This window comes from Cajanus cajan, chromosome 10 (genome assembly GCF_000230855.2).
Source record: "Cajanus cajan strain Asha chromosome 10, NIPB_CcT2T_4, whole genome shotgun sequence".
NCBI classification, from domain to species: Eukaryota; Viridiplantae; Streptophyta; class Magnoliopsida; order Fabales; family Fabaceae; genus Cajanus; species Cajanus cajan.
The window spans coordinates 49,397,363-49,423,448 of NC_138526.1; the positions used below are offsets into that span (position 1 = coordinate 49,397,363).

General features: G+C 41.7%; 5 protein-coding genes across 7 annotated transcripts; 1 reads left to right on the forward strand and 4 right to left on the reverse strand.

Annotated features, from left to right (window-relative positions):
- Positions 1-3,510: 3,510 nt before the first annotated feature.
- On the reverse strand, positions 3,511-6,306 carry LOC145952530 (uncharacterized). The gene has a single exon (XM_083064911.1). It carries the CDS (start codon positions 6,304-6,306, stop codon positions 3,511-3,513), a length of 2,796 nt encoding a protein of 931 aa, XP_082921037.1.
- Positions 6,307-10,540: 4,234 nt separating this feature from the next.
- LOC109805581 (pfkB-like carbohydrate kinase family protein) lies at positions 10,541-14,458 on the forward strand. Its single transcript, XM_083065432.1, has 4 exons — positions 10,541-11,038; positions 12,888-13,220; positions 13,919-14,035; positions 14,142-14,458. The coding sequence occupies exons 1-4, from the start codon at positions 10,625-10,627 to the stop codon at positions 14,268-14,270; spliced, it is 993 nt and encodes a 330-aa protein (XP_082921558.1). The 5' UTR covers positions 10,541-10,624; the 3' UTR covers positions 14,271-14,458.
- A 428-nt stretch (positions 14,459-14,886) lies between these two features.
- On the reverse strand, positions 14,887-19,051 carry LOC109805582 (uncharacterized). 2 transcript variants are annotated; one of them, XR_002240322.3, is made up of 8 exons: positions 18,784-19,051; positions 18,600-18,709; positions 18,386-18,535; positions 18,078-18,307; positions 17,070-17,180; positions 16,144-16,188; positions 15,890-16,025; positions 15,084-15,223 (listed from the first exon to the last, which is right to left on the reverse strand). XR_002240322.3 is itself a non-coding variant. In XM_020367726.3 (7 exons), exons 1-7 carry the CDS (start codon positions 18,884-18,886, stop codon positions 15,064-15,066), a joined length of 909 nt encoding a protein of 302 aa, XP_020223315.1. In that variant the 5' UTR covers positions 18,887-19,044; the 3' UTR covers positions 14,887-15,063. The 2 variants fall into 2 exon arrangements, 1 of the variants encoding a protein (XP_020223315.1); XM_020367726.3 differs by lacking the exon at positions 15,890-16,025 and having other exon boundaries at positions 14,887-15,223; positions 18,784-19,044.
- Positions 19,052-20,121: 1,070 nt separating this feature from the next.
- On the reverse strand, positions 20,122-21,933 carry LOC109805648 (Leucine-rich repeat (LRR) family protein). Its single transcript, XM_020367818.3, has one exon. The coding sequence runs from the start codon at positions 21,634-21,636 to the stop codon at positions 20,395-20,397; it is 1,242 nt and encodes a 413-aa protein (XP_020223407.2). The 5' UTR covers positions 21,637-21,933; the 3' UTR covers positions 20,122-20,394.
- An 881-nt stretch (positions 21,934-22,814) lies between these two features.
- LOC109806420 (B-box zinc finger protein 24) lies at positions 22,815-25,494 on the reverse strand. Of its 2 annotated transcripts, none has more exons than XM_020368813.3 (3): positions 25,026-25,494; positions 24,008-24,313; positions 22,815-23,340 (listed from the first exon to the last, which is right to left on the reverse strand). In XM_020368813.3, the coding sequence occupies exons 1-3, from the start codon at positions 25,206-25,208 to the stop codon at positions 23,101-23,103; spliced, it is 729 nt and encodes a 242-aa protein (XP_020224402.1). In that variant the 5' UTR covers positions 25,209-25,494; the 3' UTR covers positions 22,815-23,100. The 2 variants fall into 2 exon arrangements, with proteins under 2 accessions (XP_020224402.1, XP_020224401.1); XM_020368812.3 differs by having other exon boundaries at positions 22,815-23,343; positions 25,026-25,492.
- Positions 25,495-26,086: the final 592 nt, after the last annotated feature.

Consider the following 26,086-nt stretch of genomic DNA (forward strand, 5'->3'; position numbering starts at 1 on the left):
ATCAATCACTCATCCTTGGCCGAGTTAGAGTACTCGGCTAAGGGTTCTTTATGCATCTTTGACCGAACGAGATAGTTCGGGAGGGAACTCCTGTTCATCCATGACCAAACAAGGTAGTTTGGGAGGGAACGCTATTTCATCCTTGACCGAGTTGGGGTACTCGGGAGGGAACAAGTGTCCATCCGTAACCGACTATGGTAGTTCGGGAGGGAATGCTATTTCATTCTTGACCGAGTTAGGGAACTCGGGAGGGAACAAGTGTTCATCCTTGGCCGAACAAGGTAGTTCGGGAGGGAAGTTATGCTCAACCTTGGCCGAGAGGAGTCTCGGGAGGGAAGTTATGCTCAACCTTGGCCGAGAGGAGTCTCGGGAGGGAAGTTATGCTCAACCTTGGCCGAGCGGGATCTCGGGAGGGGGACTTTACGTTCATCCTTGGCCGAGAGAGGTCTCGGGAGGGAAGTTATGCTCAACCTTGGCCGAGAGGAGTCTCGGGAGGGAGGCTTTGCGTTCATCCTTGGCCGAAAGAGGTCTCGGGAGGAAATCTGTTAATCAACCTTGGCCGAGAGAGGTCTCGGGAGGGAAGTTATGCTCAACCTTGGCCGAGAAGAGTCTCGGGAGGGAGGCTTTGCGTTCATCCTTGGCCGAGAGAGGTCTCGGGAGGGAATCTGTTAATCAATCTTGGCCGAGAGAGATCTCGGGAGGGAAGTTATGCTCAACCGTGGCCGAGAAGAGTCTCGGGAGGGAGGCTTTGCTCAACCTTGGCCGAGAAGAGTCTCGGGAGGGAGTATGAAGACTTGAGATCAAATTGAACAAAGATGCCTAAAAAATAAGGGGTTTGATTCATTGATGGGGTGCCTCATTAAAAACCTTCTCTCAGGAAAACCTCTTTTCACATTCTTTTAAGAGGAAAAAACCCGGGAGAAGGAAAAGAGTGCACCAAAACAAATACATTAGGTTTCAACTAAAATAATGCTTTAAGTGTGTCGCATTCCATGTTCGTGGAATGGCCTTTCCTGATAGTTCTTCTAACTTGTATGCTCCATTCTGCAAGTTGTGCATTATACGATATGGGCCATCCCAATTCGGTGCCAACTTTCCCTGAGCTTTGTTTCTTCGCGCTTCTCCTGTGGCCCGCCAGACTAAGTCGCCGGTTTGAAATTCACGTGGTTTGTCCTTGGTCTGATGTTTTCTGGACAACCTGGTTCGACAGGCTTCCATGTTGATGATGGCTTGATCGCGTGCTTCCTCCACTAAGTCGAGTTCCACGTTCAGTGCTTCCCTATTGGTCTGGTCGTTGAACATTGTTCGCCTCAATGATGGTTCTCCTACCTCTACCGGTATCATGGCATCCGTGCCGTATGTCAGTCGAAAAGTGGTCTCCCTAGTCGAGCTTTGTGGAGTACACCGGTAAGCCCATAAGATTTCTGGTAAATGCTCGGGCCACGCTCCCTTGACTTGTCCGAGGCGTCGTTTTAGTTCTTTAAGGATAACCTTGTTTGCTGCTTCGGCTTGCCCATTTGACTGGGGGTGCTCCACTGAGGTCATTTTGTGTTTGATACCTAGCCCCGTCAGAAACTCGTTGAAACGGCGGTCAGTGAATTGCAGACCATTATCCGTGATTAGGGCGTATGGGATTCCAAAACGAGTAATGATGTTCTTCCAGAAGAATTTTTGAACATTATTAGCCGTGATGGTCGCTATTGCTTCCGCCTCAATCCATTTGGTGAAGTGGTCAACGGCCACGAGAAGAAACTTGACTTGGCCTTTCGCTGGTGGAAAAGGTCCCAAAATGTCCATGCCCCATACAGAAAATGGCCAGGGGGTGGCGATGGAGTGTAACTCTTCGGGTGGTTGATGCGTCAAGGGTCCGTGTTGTTGGCATGGCCTACACTGTTGGACGAACTTTGAGCAATCCGCCACTAGAGTCGGCCAATAATATCCTGCTCGGACGACTTTGGCTGCTAGGGTTCGGCTTCCCGAATGGGTTCCACATATGCCTTCGTGGATTTCCCGGATTACATAGTGTGTTTGGTCTGGTGCCAAACATTTCAGCAATGGTGACGAGAGCCCCCTTTTGTACAATTCTCCGGCGATTAGAGTGTATCGAGCGGCGACGACCTTCACCTTTTTCGCTTCCAATGGATCGATGGGCAGAGACCCGTTTACTAGATATTCTATTATCCCGGTCATCCAATTGGGCGTTTCTTGTTGAACTTGCAGACACTCCGCTTGCGTGATACTTGGCTTGGGCAACTCTTGCTGTATCATGCTGCGCAAATGGCTAACTTTCTTGCTGCTGGCTAGCCTGGCCAACTGGTCGGCTCTCGTGTTGAGTTCTCGAGGCGTATGTTTGATCTGGACATCTTCGAAATCTGCTTTCAGCTTATTAAACGCGTGAAAATATAACAAAAGTGTTGGTTCTTTGATTTGGAAGGTGCCGTTGACCTGCTCTGTTACCACTTTCGAGTCACTCCAACACTGTACTCTGGGGATGCCTAAGTCCTTTGCCAACCTTAGGCCTGCCAGAAGGGCCTCATATTCGGCTTGATTATTGGATGCCTTGAAACCAAAACGGAGTGACTGTTCAATCACCACTTGATCAGGACCTTCTAAAATGATGCCGGCACCACTGCCTTGTTGGTTCGATGATCCGTCCACATGTAGGGTCCAGAGGCGAGAATTGGGGATTTCTTTGGGGGTAAACTCATTCAAGAAATCAGCCAAGCTCTGTGCCTTGATGGGTCCCCTAGGTTCGAAGCGAATATCAAACTGGGACAATTCTATGGACCAAGCGACCATTCGTCCTGCCAATTCTGGCCTTCGCAGGACCTTAGTCACCGGCGTATCTGTTCGAACGAGCACCCGATGACTCTAAAAGTAGTGTCGAAGGCGCCTGGCAGTATGTACAAGGGCCAAGACCGTCTTTTCTAAGTGTTGGTACCTGGTTTCGGCGTCTTGCAGGGCTCGGCTGATGAAATACACTGGCATTTGCTCCGTTTTTTCTTGGACCAAGACAGTGCTGATGGCTTTGTCCGATACTGATATGTAGATTATCATGTCCAAGCAAGGGTCCGGTTTATTTAGTAACGGTGGAGCTATTAGCATTGCCTTGAAGTTCTGGAAAGCTGTCTCGCATTCCTCGTTCCACTGAAACTTGTTAGCTTTCTTTAATAGGGACATTATAGGTCTTGACTTTTCGGCCATGCAGGGAAGAAAGCGAGCTAGAGAGGCTATCCGTCCGGCCAAGCGCTGTACCTCCTTTATGTTGCGAGGGCTTTGCATGTTGATGATTGCCTGGCACTTATCGGGGTTGGCTTCTATTCCCCTTTTGGACAACATGAAACCTAAGAATTTTCCTCCGGCCACCCCAAAGGTGCACTTTGCAGGGTTCAATCGCATACGGTGCCGCCTCACTTCTTCAAAAATCGTGACTAGATCTTTCAAATGATCACCGGCTGAAGTGGACTTGATGACCATGTCATCCACGTACACTTCCAGACATGTTCCTATCTAGTGGCGGAAGATTTTGTCCATGAGTCTCTGGTATGTGGCACCGGCGTTTCTTAAACCGAAAGGCATTACCTTGTAGCAGAAGTTTGTCGAATCGGTGATAAATGCTGTTTTTTCCTCGTCCGGCGGGTACATGGGTATTTGGTTGTACCCCGAGTAAGCATCCAAGAAACTTAATCTGTGATGGCCGGCTGCGCCGTCCACCAATGCATCAATGTGAGGTAGGGGATAGGCGTCTTTGGGGCATGCCTTGTTCAGATCCGTGTAGCCTGTACACATTCGCCATTTCCCATTGGCCTTTTTGACCATTACTACGTTGGCTAACCAAGTGGAATACTTCACTTCTCTGATGAATCTCGCCTGGAGCAACTTGGCGGTTTCCTCCTTGATTGCTTGAGCTCTTTCTCCACCCATCTTTCTTTTCTTTTGGGCGACGGGCTTGGCGTCGTGGCATACTGAGAGACGATGGCAATGAAAACCTGGATCAATGCCCGGCATATCCACCGTCGTCCATGCAAATAGATCCGAGTATTTCTTCAAGACTTGTTTGATATCCTTAGCTTCTGCTTCGGATAGTCGAGAACTCAAAAAGGTAACCTGTCCTTCGATCTTTCCGAGTTGGAAGGGGATTGTTGTCTCGATGGGTTCAACCCTATCTTCATCGTCCATCCTTGGATCGAGTTCCATGCCTTCTAGCTTTTGTTTGCTGACGTCGTCGATGACGTTCACATCTCTTCTTGGCTTCGGCATTGGCTCTACTTTTAAGCTGGCGAAGTAGCATTCGCGCGCTGTCTTCTGGTCTGCATGTACAGTAATGACGGTCCCCTCCTCGGATGAGAATTTCATGGCTAAGTGAGGGGTGGATATGATGGCTCGGAGTTTGTTCAGAGAAGGTCTGCCCAACAGAATGTTGTATGACGTGTTGGCCTGTACCACCACGTAACGCACCTTGATCCGCCTGCGCTGGTCGTCTCCGAAGTGGGTATATAGGTCTATGGTTCCTCGGGTATCCACCCTTTCGCCCGAGAATCCTACCAAAGGCTCGTCATAGGGTGTGAGCTCTTGTTCCGGGATGCCCAATTGTTCGAACGTCTTCCAGTATAAGATGTCAGCCGAACTTCCTTGATCGACCAGCGTCTTTTTCACGAGACAATTGTTGATCTCCACACTAATGACCATCGGGTCGTCTTGCACTGGATCAATACCGTGAAAGTCCCGGTCTGTGAACGTTATCGAGGGCATACGAATGGGGGATGCCCGTCCTATAGCGTTGACTGACTTGATAGCCCTCAAGTGTCTCTTCCGGGCTGAAGACGAGCTCCCACCCCCTGCAAAACCTCCAGCGATCGTGTTTATGACTCGCCGGGGCTGATCGCGGTCTCGTTGGTCGTTTCTCCCTCGAGACCTGCTACGCTCGCGGGATCGATTCCGGGGAGGTGCTCGATCTTGGTTGTCCCTCCTATGCTCCCTTCTTCCAGGGCGGTAGTCGTTTCTTCTGTCATCTGCGGCCCAAACGAAGTTATGGAGGTGCCCGGCCTTAACGAGATCCTCAATGCGGTCTCGAAGGGCGGAGCACTCTTCCGTAGTGTGCCCCCTATTCCGATGGAATTGACACGCTTTTGTCTTGTCTGCGTGAGGGGGGGTCAGAGCTCTTCGAGGAATAGCCAAAACTTCCGTGGCTAGGGCTTGTTCCAACACCTTGGCCCTGCTGGTGTTGAGCGGCGTGTATTGCATATACCTTGGACCCCTACTATTACTCTTCGCATGATCTGTGGCTTCTCGAGGACGAGGCCTAGTGAGTTCCTTGTCGTTCTCTCTTTTGGCGAAAGGTAGGTCGGGTCGGTTTTGGTTGCGGAACTCGGCTAGTTCCTCCATCTGCATGTATTTCGTGGCCCTCTGCCGCAGGTCGTCCAGGTCGCGAGGCGGCTTCTTGCACAAGCTATTGACAAAAGGCCCGGGCCGTAATGCAGTGGTGAGGTGATGCATTGCCACGGCCGGGTCTAGGTTCCGAATCGACAACGTCATCTTTCCGAATCTCTCCATGAAAGCCCTTAGATTTTCTTTCTTGTCTTGGCGTATATTGACTAACGCGATGGATGTTAACTGATGAGGGCGGCTTGTGGCGAACTGTATTACGAAACGAGAGGACAGGGATGTGAAGGAGTCCACCGATCCGGGTGGTAGCCGAGTGAACCAATTGAGCGCTGGTCCTTTCAACGAAGTAGGAAAGACTTTGCACATGATTGCATCGTCGTCGGTGTACAATCCGACCTGCGTAACAAACGCATCGAGGTGTTCTTCAGGGTCGGATGTTCCATCATACTTCTCCAAGGTTAAATTTTTCCAGTTGTCGGGTAAACGAGACCCGGCAATGCCTGGCGTGAATGGTGTCCTCCCCTGCCGCCTTTGTTGATCTTGCGTCATTGTAGTCGGTACTCCCGATGGCCGAGGAATATTAACTTCCTTGTACCATCCTGAGGATTCACCTTGATCCCGGGTTGATTGATTTTGTACATCGTGCGAGGGCTGCCACGTCCTGTTATCGCTCCTGAGCTCGGCGTTCTCTCTTCTCAGGGCAGATAACTCGTGAGCATCCTTTTCTCGGAGCCTTCGGAGTTCCATCATTTCGGCTCTTAGTTGTTCGAGGGCCGACGAGGGATTAGGTTGCTGGGATCGGTCCACGTATGATTCTTCCATTCCGTCGTTCTGATCCGTTCGTTGTATGGGGGTGCCTCTGGGCATCCCGTAAGGGTGTTCGGTGGCTACGTTCTCCTGCTGACTTCTCGTAAGTACCATCTCGCTTCGGGGTCGAGAACCGTTTTAGTTTCGGCCCCACGGTGGGCGCCAAAATGTTCCTGTGTAAGAACACTTTTCTCCTTAATCCTTCCTAGCTGACTCCAAGTCCTTCTGAATCTTCCGTGCCGACCGAACACTAGTTCCGATTGGAGGGGGATGGTACCTGCAAAGGCACTCCGACGATCAAGTCAGTGTTCGGTTCAGAGCAATAAATGCACCAGTGGGAATAGTAACGTACCTCATTTATGTCACATCACCTGTATATTTATAGTGACATGTTTGGGCCTGGTGGGCCTTCTGCCTCGAGAATGGGTAATAGGTTGTTTATGCTTAATCTCTCCTAATTAGGTGCGTACTCATTGTGTAATAGAGGTCCTAATCTATATGTCTTTCATGAGTTGACTTTCTTCTGGGTCTTCGTCCAAGCTTGAGGCCGAAAGGGTGCTCGGCCTGCATCAAAGCCGAAGGGGGTATACGTCCTTTCTGGAAGGTATTCGGTCTATCTCGAGGCTGAAGGGGTATTTGGCTTGTCTTGAGACAGTTCGGTCTGCCTTGAGGCCGAAGGGGTGTCCGGCCTGTCCTGAGGCCGAAGGAGTGTTCGGCCTGCTCTGATGCCAAAGAGGTGTTCGGCCTGCCCTGACGCCGAAGGGGTACTCGGCTTGCTTCGGCCAAAGGGGTGTTTGGCCAAAGTTGAGGGCAAGGGAGTATTTAATCTGCTTTGAGGCCAAAGGGGTGTTCGGCCTGCTCTGATGCCGAAGAGGTATTCGGCTTGCCCTGATGCCGAAGGGGTATTCGGCTTGCCTATAAGGTGGCTACTAGTACACTAAAATGTTCCTGTGTAAGAACACTTTTCTCCTTAATCCTTCCTAGCTGACTCCAAGTCCTTCTGAATCTTCCGTGCCGACCGAACACTAGTTCCGATTGGAGGGGGAGGGTACCTGCAAAGGCACTCCGACGATCAAGTCAGTGTTCGGTTCAGAGCAATAAATGCACCAGTGGGAATAGTAACGTACCTCATTTATGTCACATCACCTGTATATTTATAGTGACATGTTTGGGCCTGGTGGGCCTTCTGCCTCGAGAATGGGTAATAGGTTGTTTATGCTTAATCTCTCCTAATTAGGTGCGTACTCATTGTGTAATAGAGGTCCTAATCTATATGTCTTTCATGAGTTGACTTTCTTCTGGGTCTTCGTCCAAGCTTGAGGCCGAAAGGGTGCTCGGCCTGCATCAAAGCCGAAGGGGGTATACGTCCTTTCTGGAAGGTATTCGGTCTATCTCGAGGCTGAAGGGGTATTTGGCTTGTCTTGAGACAGTTCGGTCTGCCTTGAGGCCGAAGGGGTGTCCGGCCTGTCCTGAGGCCGAAGGAGTGTTCGGCCTGCTCTGATGCCAAAGAGGTGTTCGGCCTGCCCTGACGCCGAAGGGGTACTCGGCTTGCTTCGGCCAAAGGGGTGTTTGGCCAAAGTTGAGGGCAAGGGAGTATTTAATCTGCTTTGAGGCCAAAGGGGTGTTCGGCCTGCTCTGATGCCGAAGAGGTATTCGGCTTGCCCTGATGCCGAAGGGGTATTCGGCTTGCCTATAAGGTGGCTACTAGTACACTAAAATGTTCCTGTGTAAGAACACTTTTCTCCTTAATCCTTCCTAGCTGACTCCAAGTCCTTCTGAATCTTCCGTGCCGACCGAACACTAGTTCCGATTGGAGGGGGATGGTACCTGCAAAGGCACTCCGACGATCAAGTCAGTGTTCGGTTCAGAGCAATAAATGCACCAGTGGGAATAGTAACGTACCTCATTTATGTCACATCACCTGTATATTTATAGTGACATGTTTGGGCCTGGTGGGCCTTCTGCCTCGAGAATGGGTAATAGGTTGTTTATGCTTAATCTCTCCTAATTAGGTGCGTACTCATTGTGTAATAGAGGTCCTAATCTATATGTCTTTCATGAGTTGACTTTCTTCTGGGTCTTCGTCCAAGCTTGAGGCCGAAAGGGTGCTCGGCCTGCATCAAAGCCGAAGGGGGTATACGTCCTTTCTGGAAGGTATTCGGTCTATCTCGAGGCTGAAGGGGTATTTGGCTTGTCTTGAGACAGTTCGGTCTGCCTTGAGGCCGAAGGGGTGTCCGGCCTGTCCTGAGGCCGAAGGAGTGTTCGGCCTGCTCTGATGCCAAAGAGGTGTTCGGCCTGCCCTGACGCCGAAGGGGTACTCGGCTTGCTTCGGCCAAAGGGGTGTTTGGCCAAAGTTGAGGGCAAGGGAGTATTTAATCTGCTTTGAGGCCAAAGGGGTGTTCGGCCTGCTCTGATGCCGAAGAGGTATTCGGCTTGCCCTGATGCCGAAGGGGTATTCGGCTTGCCTATAAGGTGGCTACTAGTACACTAAAATGTTCCTGTGTAAGAACACTTTTCTCCTTAATCCTTCCTAGCTGACTCCAAGTCCTTCTGAATCTTCCGTGCCGACCGAACACTAGTTCCGATTGGAGGGGGATGGTACCTGCAAAGGCACTCCGACGATCAAGTCAGTGTTCGGTTCAGAGCAATAAATGCACCAGTGGGAATAGTAACGTACCTCATTTATGTCACATCACCTGTATATTTATAGTGACATGTTTGGGCCTGGTGGGCCTTCTGCCTCGAGAATGGGTAATAGGTTGTTTATGCTTAATCTCTCCTAATTAGGTGCGTACTCATTGTGTAATAGAGGTCCTAATCTATATGTCTTTCATGAGTTGACTTTCTTCTGGGTCTTCGTCCAAGCTTGAGGCCGAAAGGGTGCTCGGCCTGCATCAAAGCCGAAGGGGGTATACGTCCTTTCTGGAAGGTATTCGGTCTATCTCGAGGCTGAAGGGGTATTTGGCTTGTCTTGAGACAGTTCGGTCTGCCTTGAGGCCGAAGGGGTGTCCGGCCTGTCCTGAGGCCGAAGGAGTGTTCGGCCTGCTCTGATGCCAAAGAGGTGTTCGGCCTGCCCTGACGCCGAAGGGGTACTCGGCTTGCTTCGGCCAAAGGGGTGTTTGGCCAAAGTTGAGGGCAAGGGAGTATTTAATCTGCTTTGAGGCCAAAGGGGTGTTCGGCCTGCTCTGATGCCGAAGAGGTATTCGGCTTGCCCTGATGCCGAAGGGGTATTCGGCTTGCCTATAAGGTGGCTACTAGTACACTACCTTCTTTTACCTTTGGATAGCAGAGAAACGAAGAAAAATAAAGAAGACAAACTCGAAACTATCACCTGAAAGCTCTATACAACCCAATCACAACTTTGATTCTCAATTATGGAGCTAGAATCACTATTCAACCACCAAGCCTACCTTAAGTGGAAGGAAACAAGAAGAAAGGATCTTAGCTCCAAAGATCCTCTCTCTAACTTTACTCTAATATTTCTTAAGAAATTAATTTATAAAACTTAAGTTTTAAAATAAATCTTATATACATCTCCTCTTACAGGTCAAACTAGACATCTGTTTAAAAATACTCATAAACAACTAAAAACTCATAAGTAATTTCTCATGCACAACACATTTTAATAAAATCAATAATAATTAATAAAATGTATAATGTTATAGTTGAAATAATATGTACATTTGATTGTTGACTTGAATTACTAATGTGAAATGTGAAATGTGAATATGAACATAATATAATATATCACATTACACGATTAACATTACATGTTAATAGTAATGATCATCTATTTCAATGATATAAAGTGTAAGTCAATTATCAATTAACAACTGCTTGGATGATAAAATATATAAATTTTTTAAAATTAAATGGCAAAATATACAATGATTTATAAATAAAAAATGCAATTAATGTAATTCTATATATATTGGGATTCCAAAGAGAATGGGCGACCAGTTAGCCTAGAAAAGTAAGTTTGAATTTAAAGCAGTGGATAATGAGTCCAAATCCAACAACATTCACGCCCCACCGAAACCAATGACTCGTCACCAGAATTCAACAAATCAGGCCAATTATGTTCTGCATCCTCCATCCACTAGCACCGTTAATCAATAAATTAAACCAAAACACTTTGGGATACTAGTTGGTACAATTTTATATTAATAATATATATATATTAATAAAATCTACGTATTAAATACAAGTAAATATTATCGGTAATTCTGCAAAACAGCACAAATGACGTATAAATAAATAATTGCAGCCAAATAAATGTTTTTCCATAAATTAATAAACCCTTTAATAAAAAGAAAATCCCTTTCTGTGCAAAACTCCTTCTATATAATCTCCACCAACCCAATCACTCTCTCTCTCTCTCTCTCTCCCAAACACTCTTTCAGAAACCAAACACACACACTCTCTCTCTCCCATGGCGTTGAACAACGGCGTCCCCGCCACCGGCACCGGCCTGATCGCGAGCTTCGGCGAGATGCTGATCGACTTCGTCCCCACCGTCTCCGGCGTGTCGCTGGCGGAGGCGCCGGGGTTCCTGAAGGCCCCAGGCGGCGCCCCGGCCAACGTGGCGATCGCGGTGGCGCGGCTGGGCGGCAAGGCGGCCTTCGTGGGGAAGCTGGGCGACGACGAGTTCGGGCACATGCTGGCCGGAATCCTGAAGGAGAACGGCGTGAGAGGCGACGGCATCACCTTCGACGAGGGGGCGCGCACCGCCCTGGCCTTCGTGACCCTGCGCGCCGACGGAGAGCGGGAGTTCATGTTCTACCGGAACCCTAGCGCCGACATGCTCCTCCGCCCCGAAGAGCTCAACCTCGAACTCATCAGATCTGTAATGCTTCTCAACTCTCTCTCTCTCTCAATTTTCTTTCGCTTTTCTTTTCTTCCGAAAACCAACTCTTTCTTTCCTTCCTTCCTTCGCGTGGCGTCACGCGCGCGTCCAGTGAAAGATGATGCCACGTCAGATTCAGGTTGCTGGGGTGGGGCCCATCACTAGATCTAGGATTCACGAACCCCCAGCACTAGCAATAGATTTTTATTTTTATTGAAGTTATCGAAATTATAATGAAGGTGGGTGGGTGGATTATTGCACGGCGTGCTTCACGTGCCGCTTCGTTCAATACTTGGATCTGTTTCCTTTCAATCCAACAAGCTCTTGGGCTTTTTTATTTTTTTTATAACTCTTCGTGTTCTCCACGCGCTGGGACGAGTCTGGGATTTCGGAGGATCGCGTATTTGTTTCGTCTTGTTATCTGTTTGACTGTCACTCGTTCGTTTTTTTGTGTTTCTTTGGTAACCATGCGCTATGTCATCCGTGTTGTCTTTGACCAACGCTCCAACGTGAGTCTAGCCTTTATTCTATTTTCTTTATGGAATTGGTGCTATGAATTTTATGCTTTACGGATTTCTTTCCATATAGTTGTTGAAAAATTACTTGTTTTTCACTTAATTCTTTCATCTGCTTGTTTTCATGTTTTACTTCTTGTTTTTTTGCGGTGATGTCATAAAGTTTTTTTTTTTTTTTTTTCCAGCTTTACAATTCCTAGTTCCTAGAAATCTTCTCCAATATTAGCAACACCAACCAAAGTTTAACTTTTTTTTTTTTTTTTTTTTTAAAAGAGTACATAGTTTTAAAAACTGGACCGGTCATCGAACCGGTTAAGGTATTGGGTTAGTGAGTCAAAGGTTGAACCGGTGGGTTTCTGGTTGAACCGCATGACTCGATTTTTATTTATTTTTATTAAAAAATATTATATTAAATATATTTATACTTATAAATTTTAATAAATTCATATCTTATTTTAAATTTAAATTTTTCTATCTATTTAAAATTATTTTTATTTTGTAAAAAAATACATAAAAAAATTACATGTTAGACGGTATATTAATACAAATTAAAAATATAAATAATATGTACATATATAATATGCTTGTAATTAATATCACAAAATAATATATGTAATATTTACATAGATATTGAATTATTAAATATATAATTTAAAATTAATAATATACTATAAAAGTTATTTAAGTTGTATATATTGCACACAAATATATTAGAACAAGTAGTCAGTCTTATATTTAATAAGACTCCTTACTTTTTCATTAAGAGATTCAATTTTCATTATTATTTTTGTGATTTATGGTCCCTTAAAAAAATTATAAAAAAAAAGAAGTGGTTGAACCGGTTTGACCCACCGGTTCACCGGTTGAACCGGAAAATTGACCGTTTCAATCCGGTTTGAAACGGGTCGACTGCATAACCGATCTAACTTCAGATTCAGACCGACTGGACCACCGGTTCCCGGTCCAACCGGTCCGACCGGCCAGGTCGGTCCGGGTTTTAAAACACTAAGTAAAAGTGAGTACAACAAAAATTTAACTTTAAAAAAATGAGTACAACTTAAATCCCGAGGTGTCGGTGGTAATTAACTAATTTAATTAATTATCCTTAGCTGATGATGAATGAAGGGCTGTGACTGTGGGCCATAATTTACAGCTAGGAAGCACCTGTATAATAAAAATTAAAATAAAGTACATGGTTTTGGCAGCCAGTTTCATGCATTTTACAATGAAATGAATTTATCTATTAATGAAAATTATTGATCATTGTTAAAGTGATTTAGTGTACCCTTAGCAGTTTGAGGTAGGTGGCTAATTGAAAGTCGACTTGATTCCAGGCAAAAGTTTTCCATTACGGATCAATAAGCTTGATCGTGGAGCCATGCAGATCGGCACACCTTAAGGCCATGGAAGTTGCGAAAGAAGCTGGGTGCCTGCTTTCGTATGATCCAAACCTTCGGCTACCATTGTGGCCTTCAGCCGAGGAAGCTCGTAAGCAAATACTGAGCATATGGGAGAAGGCTGACCTGATAAAGGTCAGTGATGTGGAGCTTGAGTTCCTCACTGGAAGTGACAAGATTGATGATGATTCTGCTTTGTCATTGTGGCACCCCAACTTGAAGTTACTCCTTGTCACTCTAGGGGAACACGGTTCCAGATACTACACCAAGGTACACTTCAATTACCTTTTACTTTTTTACCATTTTGTTCAAAGTTAGCTGCTTAAGTATGGTAGATCCGTAGATGTTTGTTTGGTTAGCTATGATGTGTCCTCGTCATTCTGAATGCCTGTAATTGATACGCTTGTAATTAAGTTGCTTTCGGGCTGGGCCACCACGTGTGTTTCTGCTTCTGTTTCCCTCTTTTTAATCAAATTAAATTGAACTGCTTTGCTCTTTATTCTCACCTGTTACGTCAATTTCGTACATTGGATTCAGAGTGAGCTGGAAACTCCAGCTCACTCTTGGAAAGGTTAAACTTTGAATATCCTGTAATGTCAGAGGGGGTTGAAGAGGGCAGAACGGTTTGTCGTTTTCATAAAGCAATCTATCAGCCTAGCCTAGTGGTGGAGTTTGCTATTCTTTTGCCGCGTGTATGAATATCATCTCATCTGCATAAATTAACCTGCAATAGGCTATAAGCTGTGGCATACGAACTAAAATTCTCTTTTTTGCGTTCATTTTTAATTTTTTTAATAATGCGTCTTGAAATATCATGTATTATACTATTATTGCCTTCAAATTGAAGAATTTGTTCCGGAAGGTATCAAAATGCACGTATTACTGGGTCACTATATAATTGTGCCCGTTTTTGGATACTTTTTTATTTGAATCATTAATGAGATTGTCTCAATTTTTGCATAAACCAGAATTTCCATGGATCGGTAGATGCCTTCCACGTTAATACAGTTGATACAACTGGTGCCGGTGATTCCTTTGTTGGCGCTCTATTGTCCAAGATTGTCGATGATCAGGCCATACTTGAGGTGAGTGCTTAGCTACCACACCGTAATGAACAGATTTTTTTAGTAATTTTTTTGGTTGTCTTGATAAAATTTCAAATGGTTGATTTATTAAGCTTACTGATTACAGGATGAACCAAGGTTAAGAGAAGTACTTAAGTTTGCAAATGCATGTGGAGCAATCACAACCACTAAAAAGGGAGCAATTCCCGCCCTTCCCAAAGAGGAGGACGCGCTGAAACTGATCAAAGGGGCATAGAATCTTTTGACAAAAGTATTAGCATGATTTCGTTTTCTGGATTTTCTTGCTATCATTTTACGAGGGAACGCTTCTTGATTTTCTTTGTATTTTTGTTTTTCCTCTTATGCACTAACGGCACGATCACGTTTGCTGGATTTGCCAAATAACGTTTTCCTTCAAATTTTGAATGAAAATTTGATTCATAAGCTCGGTCCATAGCTACAACTTAAACCACTTCATATTTTTTTTATCAATGAAATTGTCGTCTGTCCAACCTTTAATAAAAGAAGAAAATTTAGGAGCGAAAGGCCAACCAGACTCTACCCAGTCCAAAAACATTAGTAACTGTAACGCGGACAAGAATAGATCAATGGGTCGTGTTCACCACTTGGAATTAAATTTGTAACTGCCATTTCTATTTACCAAAACACCTAGAAATGGATTTTATCTACATAAAACTGGATGTGATGTGTGATAGTTTCCCAGATATAAAGTAGTTCCTAGTGATAAAGTCGTGTTAAAGTGTGCCGCATATCCGTGTGCGCGAGATCAATTTATTTCTTAGAGAGTACAGACTTTGGTAATAAATCTCAATGCGTTTTGAATCCTTTTTGTTCGAAACTCCATATAAAAATCCATGTGATAAGATGCAATGTATTATGATCTATTAAACCAAAGAACGCATTTTCTGATAAGTGTTTCCTTTAATTTAATTTAATTTAATCTAAATACATTCTTCTCTCACATATACTTCATGTACTTTGTGAGATTCAAATCTATTTTGACAGGCTGAGCGTAAAAGAGGTGACATCTATAACACGATAGCTTGAGGATGACATTCACTAACCTCCATCTTTAACGACTTCCAAGCATATGCACATTTTTCCCACTTTGCCTGCATGTGAGCCAGAAAAGCCTCTGCCCATTGTTCGTTACTCCCTCTCATGCTTAGATCATAAGGCACTGAAAAACTGTAAAAAAAAGTCCTTAGAATATCAGTAATCTGCGGATCAACTTCACAACATTCGTATGACTTCAAATTTCACCCATTGTATGGGTAATTTCATTGACAATATATAACATGGCGACCGTGAAGAAAGTGACGATCAAGACTGCCCCAAAATAAAACAAAATATTATTGCTGTAAAGAAGCTAATCACCTAATCGTGCAGTTGAGTGGTGACTTAACATCACCACCACCAAACGTAGCCACAGTTTGGCAGCTGCATGCTTAAAAAACTAATACTTTTTTGTATAACACTAACATTCTTCTGTTACTGTGACAAGGACTTTGCCTGATATTGGGTAATGCAAGACAATTATCAGCCCAAAGTGTGAACCTAATTCTGCATATTAGTTCTCAATGTCAAGCCAATAGAACAACCATGTTATAAATGGTCACTTATAATGCCCCTCCACCATTTTATGGTTAGCATCAATTGGCAGTAAAAGCCTATTCTACATATCAGCTATTTGCAAGAAATAAATAGTTCCTCTGAACAAGCCATTCATATCTCAATACTCGATACAATTGTCTCTTTTCCGCCATCTTTTGCATGCAAGCTAAAGCATCTTTCATGTATACCAAAGTTTCCAAAAATTTTAATTAAATTTGCAGCAGCATATTAGACAATTACCAAGGATGATTGTTATCTTTTGGGTAAAGACAATCAGGTCTCCTCCCCACACCTTTTGAATGTGGGACTAATTCCAGCGTGGGTGTTGCCATGGTCAAGGTCACAATGTGCTTTCAGTGGGTTTCAAATCCATAAACTACAATTAAAGTCACCCCGTATACAGTTCAATTTCTCAGTTCAATCACACCTTTTCTTCGATAGCCAAAGATTCTAAATGACTAAATGACACGCACAAATCCAAATGTAGTATTTACCTTAACAGCTCTTCAGCTTGAGTCCCTTTCTTGAGAGTACTATTCCTGCAAGAAAAACAAATGAAATATTGCCTCTTTTACAGTCTGTTGGATAGCTGATATTGCAATGAAATGGAGGTAGGTACGAAAGAAATAGCGATGATTTTATAAATCACGGTCATTTGGTAGGAGTGGGAGAGGAAGGAAAGAATGTAAAAATCAGTAGGTCTGGTCCCACATGTTTTTTCTCTTCACTAAAGTGCGAAGAAACACCAAAGAAATAAGTTTTTCTGTTCCTAAGGTCTGAAAATACCCTGGTTTAATTGATTGCAAGCTTTTATTAACCGATTGTGAATATTTAATCTAGACTTTTGTTCAATCGATTATCGTTGCTTTAATAATTGATTATCGCCCTTGATTGAAATTCCTAAATAATCAATTGTACTTTGAAGATAACGGATTGAAAAAGGTGTCGACACACACTACCGGTGAGTTATCCCTTAAGAGCAAAAATGAAATTTACTTAATCTTATAATTTTTTCTTTTCTTTCTATTTAAACCAAACAGAACCACAATATTATTTCTCTTTTCTCTCACTTTCTTAAACCAAACAATCCAAAATTTCACTCTATTTCTTTCTATCCTACCTAACAGATGCTTAGTTATGCCAATATAGTTGGTCGTCAATGATATCATCCCAAATCCCAATTAGTTTGAACTTTGAATAGTTGCGAAGCATATACATTACACCTCTTTGACTCTTCACATGAACCATTTTATCCTTGTTATATCTCCCCCCTCTTTTCTTGGTCTTATTTATCCCTTTTCCCACTCTCTGCTTTTGCCAAAACAAACAATGTTCTGGTGAATTTAAAGCAATTTCTACATCAAACATATAATGGAAGTTTCATAACATAAACCATGGACAAATGCCTAGGAAAACAAACCTGCAGACAAACACTTGAAAAATATGAAGGTATTTGGTCGAAAGATTATAAATGGCATCAGAAATATGCTCCTTGTCAAACAGATACACCACCGGATAGCCTAGAAGCCATCTGAAGCAAATAAATACACAAAAATGAGATACTCCCATCGCATATTACACGTTTAATAAATAATAGGATGAAAAAAGCTATGCTATTCTATGAATCACTATTCAGGCAGCACAAATTGATATTGATCTCTCAAATAGACTCAATTCGGAAACAAGACAAAAGCCTTTGCACAAACTAGTTTTAGTGAGTGCATTATCATGACAAACTAATCTCCAGATGTCCACAACATATGACAATATTAACTCACTACTTTTCATTGACATTCTGGTTATATATAACAGTGTAGCCAGCTATTTTACTTGAACCATCCCACTCATTAAAAGAGCCAAGAATCTGGCACAATGAACTACCCACCAGCAGATAAAAGTTTAAGCTGTAACATACTACTACATGCAATCTGTGTAACATCCCATGCTAATTCCACAAGCTCTGCGACCTACATGGGACCATTACCGAAAATAATGGTAGAGACATGTCAGCATCCTTTTTTTACAATCAGGATGTCTTGAATCTATGCTGGGTTGCTGCTATATGAAAGCATGGGAAGTCTACGCTATATGGACGGAAAATAGATTCAAATAAGAATAAACAGTCATTTTGGTCCCAGAAAGTGAAAAGAACTATCATGTTATTCTCTAAAACTAAAAAACTTACCAAATAAATCCCAATGTTGTTACTTATTTTCATTTCGATTTCTAAATATATATTATTATCAATTTAGTAACATTTTTTTTTTTTGAATTTTTGACTAATGAGATTTTCAATTTGCAATTTCAGCTCATATGAAAGCGTTTTCTAAATTGTTTTAAATTCAAGGAACAAAATGTAGGTTTACTCTTCCAATAAATTACAAGTGAAAATGTAAAGACATTGGTTCCGAAAGCATATTAACATTACCCATTCAAGGTCGGCACCGTGACGTCAGTGTTGTCCATGCAGTTACTGAGATCAATGCACTCATCAGAGGCAAAGCTCCGACACGTGGCGTCAGCATCATCATCCGTACATTCCGCTTCCCGCGACGGTGAGGGATCGGCGATTCCCTCGGGAGACAATATCGTCAGAAACAACCTCTGAATCGACACTAACTGCACCGCTAATCGGCTTTCCTCGATTTGCGTTATCATCTAAACAGAACAGACGCATAAACGATTGACGAAATTGAAAGCACAAAAAAATACCGGAGAAAAAAGCGTCGGAAAGACCTTAGGCGATTCGTGTTGCAGGTCCACAAAGAGCAACGGTTGCTGAGAGTTCAAGCTAGATCTCACATGCTGCGCTAGTTCCGTCACGTGTATTAGGTATATCATGTCTTGTATAACCATAACGCGTATGTGCTCGAAAATTAGGGATTCCTGAAAGAAGAAAAGTGTGAATGGCGGATGAGAGAAATAAGAGAGGGTGAAATCGGAAGAGGACCTTGTGCGCGAGTTGGAGGAGCGAAGAGAGGTGGTGTTGGAGCTGCGGCATGATTCCGCCGTAGTCTATCATAACCACCGGTCTCATTGTTGTGGCGAGAGCGAGAATATCTGGTTCGACGCCATGAAATGAGTGAATGAAGTTGATGAAAGAAAGAGAGGAATTGAGAGAGGTGAGTGGTGACCTAATTGTAAGCGACGCTTGGAAGAAGGTTTGAGGCGCCAATTTATACGCGCTAAACACGAATCCAGCACCTTCATGCCTTCGTCCAACTCCGAAGCTTCCATAATCACGATTATGGTTATGAATTCAATCCTTCTTTCTTCTCTGCAGGTTGAACCTCTTGACGATGCCGTTCAATTCTACCATTACCACTTCAGTTGAGTGCAGCACCCTCTGCCTCTGTCTGTTTCTGTCCGTTACTGCGTCAGTTTTGGATGTTCGGGCCGGCCCAGCTATGATTCCTATTAGCCCAAACTAGGCCCATGATGTTCCCAAGGATTGTTTTGAAAGTTTTGCTTCTTGCTTTTTAGTTTTTAAAGGATCCTCCCCGAAATTCTTTTGCAATAATTATCTTTTCTTTTTATCAAAGTATTTTTTAATTATTTTATATTTTTAGTCAACAAACAAATGTTATAGATTAATAAAATAAACTCCAAGCGTGTGGTTCAGCGGTAGGGGATCTACGCTTAAGCAAGGTCAGGGGTTCGAATCTTGTCGGTTCGAATCCTGCCTTGTGTATGCAGCCGCGTTAAATCTTGGGGCTAGTTATCTCACCCTTTGAGGTGTCTCCAATGTAGCGAGAAAATTAATCATTGCTATTGGCCCTCTAAATTTGTTTAGATTGAAGGAGCCTAACCAGAGTTGAGATTATTAGTGCTTCGGTTTAGCCCAGGCCCATTATGCCCTAGCCTAATTAAATTTGGTTTCTTAACAATATTAATTATTGCTCTAAACTAAAAAAAAATGTTTTTTTGTATGTACACAAAATATTTTTGTATAAACTTCAAACGTAGGTTGAGATTTTCTTTAAAGCTTAATTTGAAGGGGATTGATAGAGAGAGAGAGCAGGGGATTGGAGGACTTTTTTTGGATCCAACCCAACCAAGCCCATATATTCAGTTTGTGATTAGTTAGTTTGAAAAAAGCATTCATGAATCATGGCAACCCAAATTAAAAAATGTCAAGTAGCAAGTAATTAAAAGTTTGTCAAAAATTGAAATAATACTTTCATTGGTTAACCACTTAACATCATCTTTGCTCATAATAGTTCTCTTTCTAATTGTTTAATCTCATTCTTGAGTCTCCACACATGGTCCAAAGAAAGCCTGTTTCTTGCTAAACAATATCAAGTGTTCGATATTTCCAAACTAAGTTCGTTCTTGGATTAGGCCAATAGTAACCTTTTCACTTGCCATTTTTCATGCCCATCTTAACGAGTAACTGCAAGGTAATTTATCTTTGTATCGACAACAACTAAGCATGGCTCAGCAAGTAACATAATTTTGAAAACAGGTCAAAATTAAGATGAATATAACTAGCACATTTTACTCACAAAATTTATTTTCCTATTTGCATACAATCACTAATTTTAGCACACCATTTAGATAGGTTATTGTCGCTTGTGTTTTTAGATCTCATTTCCTTAGGAGGAAGCAAAATCACTGAGGCAGTGAATATTCAAACCAATGTCATAAGTTGTATGCGTGTTTTTTCTTTAATAATTATGATATCGGTATGAAATATTAAAATATTCATGGTCGAAAGTATAGACTAATCTTTGCAATCGTGAGTGTCATTCGTTGTGTTGCCCCACACATTCTGTGGACGGTCTTTGTCCCCCGTGGCAGAGACCAACATTTGTTGGACACCTAAGACAGTTACTTGCAAGGCTCCCTCTAACGTTTGTTGATGAATGAGCAAACTCCGAAGGAAGATTTCCCGAAAGAAAGTTGTGATCCAAGTACAATCTTCTCCACGATGTCTGAACTTTTGTTCCATATTCCAAGGGAATGGGACCAGTCAATTGGTTATTTGCCAAATTGATTGAAGTCAAGTTCACAAAAGTCACCAAATTCACTGGCAAACGACCCCTCAAGTGGTTCCCTTGAGCCTCAAGCACTTGAAGCCTAGGCCCTTGCAAGGAATAATTGATAACCTCCAATGTTGTGAAACGGTTGAAAGAAACATTGAGGTGAACAACCCTTCTTAGGGAGAGAACATCCCCACTTATGGCCCCAGAGAGTCTGTTGTCACTCACATCCAACCACTTAAGGTGTATGAGTCCCTTGAGGGGTGTCAAGTGCCCTGAGAGAATGTTATGGTGAAAATACATGTTCCTCAAACTCACAGGGAGATTTGGAAGATCCCCATAAAACTGGTTTATGCTAAGGTCTAGTGTGCTGAGTTGCCACAACCCCGTGAGGTTTGGAATTCTGCCAGCAAAACCATTGTTTGACAAACTCATGTAGGTCAAGCTTCTCAAGCCAGTGATGTCAGAGGGGATTGGCCCTGAGAGCCTGTTCCCTGAGACATCAAGATATTGAAGGGTCTTGAGTTCAGTGAACCCTTGTGGAATGGCCCCAGTGAAATAGTTTTGTGACATGGTGAGTCTTGTTAGTTTTCTTAGTTTGGCTATGGTTTCTGGTATTGGACCCCGGAATTTGTTGTTGTTGAGATTTAGCACTGATAGCTGAGTGAGGTTCCCTATAGCTGGTGTTAAGAACCCTTCATAGCCAACGCCATCAAGATCAACTTCTGTTACTCTACTAGAGGAGTTGTCTAAGGGCAAGTAGCACAATATTCCTAGGAATTGTGAGCCTGTGCTTTCACATGGATCCACTGAGAAGTCCCAGCTGTTGAGATAGGAACTTGGGGTGACTGAGTTGGGATCAATGGCACGTTTTATTTCAAGAAGGGCAAGAGTGTCCTCTTGGAGGGTTAAGGAGTTGGTTTGTGATAGCAGAAGACAGAGGATTATGGTTAAGATGGAATGGAGAGTGAAGCGGGTTTTAGTAGGGACTTTTTCCTCCATCATTTGAGAGAAAAAATTGGAGTAATTTCAGATGGTGTTTGTGGATGTGAATTTCCAAATCCTTTTTTATAAGACCCTCGTGGCATGGATTATTTTTCTCATTAAGTGAAGCCTCTGGCCACGCCAAGAACTTGGCTTACCTAGATGCAGATCATAAATATTAAGCAGCTGAACCTACTGAACTTTGGACACAACTCTTGTAATCTTGCTCCATTTATAATTGCTCTTTAGAAAAGTGCTTTTGCTAAATTACACTCTAAATTGAGAAGCTATTTCACTCGTATAACTATATAATTGAATTCTTTAATCAGAATTGCAAAAATTAGTAATGAGAATATATCCAATTTATTTTCCTCCTTTCATGCAAAGTAATATAACGAGAGAAGTATAATAATAGTATCGTAAAGTTTGTGTCAGCCAATGCACAAGAAATTAATAACACACATAAGGTTAGTGACATTTCATAACTAATCAGTTGGGTAACAACTTATAGACCACCCCCAAGAAAGTATTTATTATTTTACTCGTATTCTAACACAAGAAGTTCAATGGGAGTAGGAAAATAATTCATGAACACTCGGGTGTTATTTGAGAATTGGAATGAAAAAGACAGAAAAGAGGGATGAGTATATGTGTAGTAAATGATATGACCTGATAGAGAAAAAAAGATAAAGAAAAATTATAGACATAAATGAAACTATCCATAAGAATGTTTATATAACATTATTTATGGGAGTAAACTTCAAATAGAAATCAATAAAAAAAAAACGCATTTGCTTTCATTTATTTAATCGATTATTTTAAATCTAATAAAGAATTTGAGAGTTTATTTTTTAATATTTTTCTTTAAAATCCAAATACTTTTGAGAATAAATTGAACAGAAATCCACATTAGAGCAAATTGAACAGTATTGTTTGCTTAAATATACATTCTACCACCATTTATGTGGCTCCTATCATACTAACCTATTAAAATATAGTTCGTAAAGATTTAACTAAATTTAAAATAAGAGTTGTACTGCAGTACTATTGAAGGAGTTTAATTCTCGTTGTAAACATCCGAATTGTCATAAGTATGGTACACAATGTCAAATGGGGACAAACGCTCTTCCAGGCATTAGGGATGCAAACAAACAAAATGAAACAACCGTATCAAATTAAGTGTATGAAGCATAAACAAATTACTAAGGACAAGGAAATTTTATTCCCCAAAGGCATGGATTCTATGCTGTCCAGCAACAAAACACCTGAAGTACAATACTTATCAAATCCACAGTCCACGCAACTTGTGAAAAGTATTGTCCTTAGTGAAGTATGAATAATTGAATATACAACATACCAATATGTCTGATTGAAATAGTTTATTTTGGGATAATAATTATCTTTTTCGACAAAACAATTATTTTCCCATAATTAATCTTATCCAATCATGCATGCAACAACCCATATGCATGGCAAGCCATGTACTTAGCCAAGATCAGGCACAGTAAAATACTCATCATCATCATCATCATCATTTAGGGCTTCAATCCTAGGCTTTTTGTGGGACATGTAGGACTTGGAGGTTCTGTATGAGGCAACACTGCCACCATTATGAGTCACTGGAAGCTGAGGTACTTCAGCTGCAGCCAAGGCTTCTTGAGCAAACTGTTCACCAAAAATACCCTCATCTGTAAGCCATTCCAGCTCTCCAAATTGCAGAGATTCCTTCTAAGCACAGCAGTAAAACCAGAGTTACAAATAGTATAAGGCAAGAAGCACATCATAATTAAATAACTAGATAACTATATTTATAAGGGCCAGGATCAAAATTTCTACATCATTATCCCCTCAACAGAATAATGTGCATGTATAGTTCAAAATGTGTTTCAAATTATCAAAAGTCAAATAAAACTGATATCAGGTCCTGGAGTTTAATATAAAGTTGTCTATAAACATAACTGGCCTCTCTACCTTGATGGTTATTTCATATAAAATTGAATGCTTGATTATGTATGGGAATGTGTCAAAATAAGTAAGAAAACATTTAAGCAGAATGATTTAAAGAAAATTTCTTCAATGATCAGCAAAGAATCAATGAAAAACTATTGTATTGAAAAACAAACAACAGTAGGTGTCCCAAAAACAATAACCTAGCTAAACAATTTTCTTCAGGCTGAAGTGTCCAGAAAACAATAACTTATGATGTTCACATGTACCATGATGATTGGCTACAACTATGCATGGCAATTCAAAGATGTATACAGGGACAACAAATGAAACATGTAATGCTATTAACTTCTTTCAGTTATAACACTCTAATTACTTTGTTGAGTTAGTTCTTCAATCTTCACTTATATGCAACACCAATCATTATGAAATAAAGCTGTCTTACTTTTTCAGGTGATTCAAAGCCTGTTAATTCCAACAAGTCATCAACAGCCCAAGAGGAAGTGAAGCTAGGCACTTGCTGAGAAGGAACTTTGGTGGAACCGGACACTTGTTGTGCATTCCTATTAGGAGGCTCCAAGTGACTTGTTTCATTATCTTTGGTGCAATTAGAACTAGCGGCTACTCGGATACCGGTAGCAAGGAAGCGCTGGTGGTTCGCGGACAGGCTGCCAGCTGCATGAATTGGTTCATCACAATCCTGACAGAACAGTGCTCTGTCTTCAACACAAAATATGAATGCTGCCTTGTCCTGTTGGTATGTGTAGGAGAAAGTAAAGAATAAAATGAGTAATAGTTACAAGTTATTACAATATCCATCCGACAATTGTTTTCATCATTTTAGCAAAGGTATTAACTCTTGTTGTATACTTGAAATATCCTAATCTAGGTCTCAATAGTTAACTTAATATCCCATTGTCTAGTAAAATTCAATCAACAGGGGAAAATTGCAAGCAACATCCTCATCAGGCACCAGCAGAAAGTCTGTTTAACTATTAATATGATGTTAAGAAACTCATTTCACAGGTGGTGCTTGTGCTTCAAATAACATAGTAATAGCTAATAGGCAATGATACACAAGGTTTCTGTAACACGTTGTCATTAACATATTATTAGTACGGAAAATCATAGGGAATTAAACATTGGGGGAGATCTCCACAAAATAAACCACACAAGTGAACTAAATACCATATCTTAACCTAAAATCTTGAATCAGGTTTATGAATCTTCTTTCTCACTTATATGTTATTCAACATATCCAACTTAGACTCTCGTTTACACATGCACACAGGCATTTTCACACTTAAATTGTAGCCAAGATCAGTACAAAAAGAACTTGGGTAACCTAGTAGTTTCTCTTATCAGAACATGGCATTACCAAACCATCCAAGAACATGAATTAATTGAGAAATGACTTATGACATCATAAAACTAGAAGGCACACAGAAATTTGAGGTGCTTACTTGGCAAATGTCACATCTGGGAAGCTTGTTTGATAGACATTGAAGAAGAAGCCTCTGGTGCTTACTTGCAAGCTTGTTAGCAGCATGCACTTCAACATCACATTTGGCACACAAAGCTGCCTCATCCGCACAACAAATCACTGTTGCCGGAGCTCTCTCACACACATCACACTGAATTTTCATGTTAATTACTCTTCCCTTCCTTTTCTCAGAGTCAGCGATATGCGAACAACTTTTTCAGTGAAAGAAATTCGAGATACACAGAACCCTTTAGCAAACAGTGGTTTGTTTTGTTAAGCCAAAAACGGTTTAGAAAGATTATGACATGGTATAGAGATGAGAACAAAAGAAGAAGAACATAACATTTGAAGTACTATACACACTTGATATTTGATGTTGGAAGAAACAGTTGAACACAGAAAAGGTAGTGACTGGATGAGATTTGAGAATGCGAAGATAAGGATTTAGATGTTGCATACAAGTTTCTGTAAGGACAATAAAAACATCACCGGTTGGTGGGGTCACCCTGTGCTATGTGTGTGGCTGTGGAGGCATCAACAAGTACAAACCTGTTTGAGTGGCCACTATATTTTCTAGATATTCATATTCTATCACTGTGACACCTCATTGCCTTGTATGTATGTTTTAAAATCGGATACAGCTATTCTTGAATAATTGTGTATTTCAATTAATCTCAATCAATTATCAATTTGTACTAAAAAAATGTGTTTGAGAATTTTCCAACATTTTAAATGAAGAGAAGCTTGAATGTTCAACTATACTTGCATTTGATTTTGCTGTCAACAAATTCCTACATATCCAATGCTTGCTAAATGATTGGATGGAATGAATCATGATCAGGAATCGCATGACCGCAGTTTCATTAGATTTTTTTTTTAAGAAAACAATTGATCTCTTTTTTAAAATGATAATGGTTTTTTATACTAATTTTAATTTTTAGAAGATAATAATTTAGTTTGTATTCTGGGTGAGGTTATATACTTTTGTGAATTATTGATACGAATTTCGCTTAATAATTCAAATTGACACAAGAGTAATGC

What these genes read in the sequence shown, in the direction of transcription:
- LOC109806420 (XM_020368812.3), bottom strand. Translation starts at nt 25,208, where the DNA reads ATGAAAATTCAGTGTGATGTGTGTGAGAGAGCTCCGGCAACAGTGATT. An exon ending in CCAGATGTGACATTTGCCAA is followed by an intron (nt 24,314 to 25,025) that starts GTAAGCACCTCA and finishes ACATACCAACAG; the next exon opens with GACAAGGCAGCATTCATATT. An exon ending in GCTTTGAATCACCTGAAAAA is followed by an intron (nt 23,344 to 24,007) that starts GTAAGACAGCTT and finishes TGCTGTGCTTAG; the next exon opens with AAGGAATCTCTGCAATTTGG.
- LOC109805582 (XM_020367726.3), bottom strand. Translation starts at nt 18,886, where the DNA reads ATGGAAGCTTCGGAGTTGGACGAAGGCATGAAGGTGCTGGATTCGTGT. An exon ending in CAAGCGTCGCTTACAATTAG is followed by an intron (nt 18,710 to 18,783) that starts GTCACCACTCAC and finishes GCGTCGAACCAG; the next exon opens with ATATTCTCGCTCTCGCCACA. An exon ending in TGCAACACGAATCGCCTAAG is followed by an intron (nt 18,308 to 18,385) that starts GTCTTTCCGACG and finishes TGTTCTGTTTAG; the next exon opens with ATGATAACGCAAATCGAGGA.
- LOC145952530 (XM_083064911.1), bottom strand. Translation starts at nt 6,306, where the DNA reads ATGGTACTTACGAGAAGTCAGCAGGAGAACGTAGCCACCGAACACCCT.
- LOC109805648 (XM_020367818.3), bottom strand. Translation starts at nt 21,636, where the DNA reads ATGATGGAGGAAAAAGTCCCTACTAAAACCCGCTTCACTCTCCATTCC.
- LOC109805581 (XM_083065432.1), top strand. Translation starts at nt 10,625, where the DNA reads ATGGCGTTGAACAACGGCGTCCCCGCCACCGGCACCGGCCTGATCGCG. An exon ending in ACCTCGAACTCATCAGATCT is followed by an intron (nt 11,039 to 12,887) that starts GTAATGCTTCTC and finishes ACTTGATTCCAG; the next exon opens with GCAAAAGTTTTCCATTACGG. An exon ending in ATGATCAGGCCATACTTGAG is followed by an intron (nt 14,036 to 14,141) that starts GTGAGTGCTTAG and finishes TACTGATTACAG; the next exon opens with GATGAACCAAGGTTAAGAGA.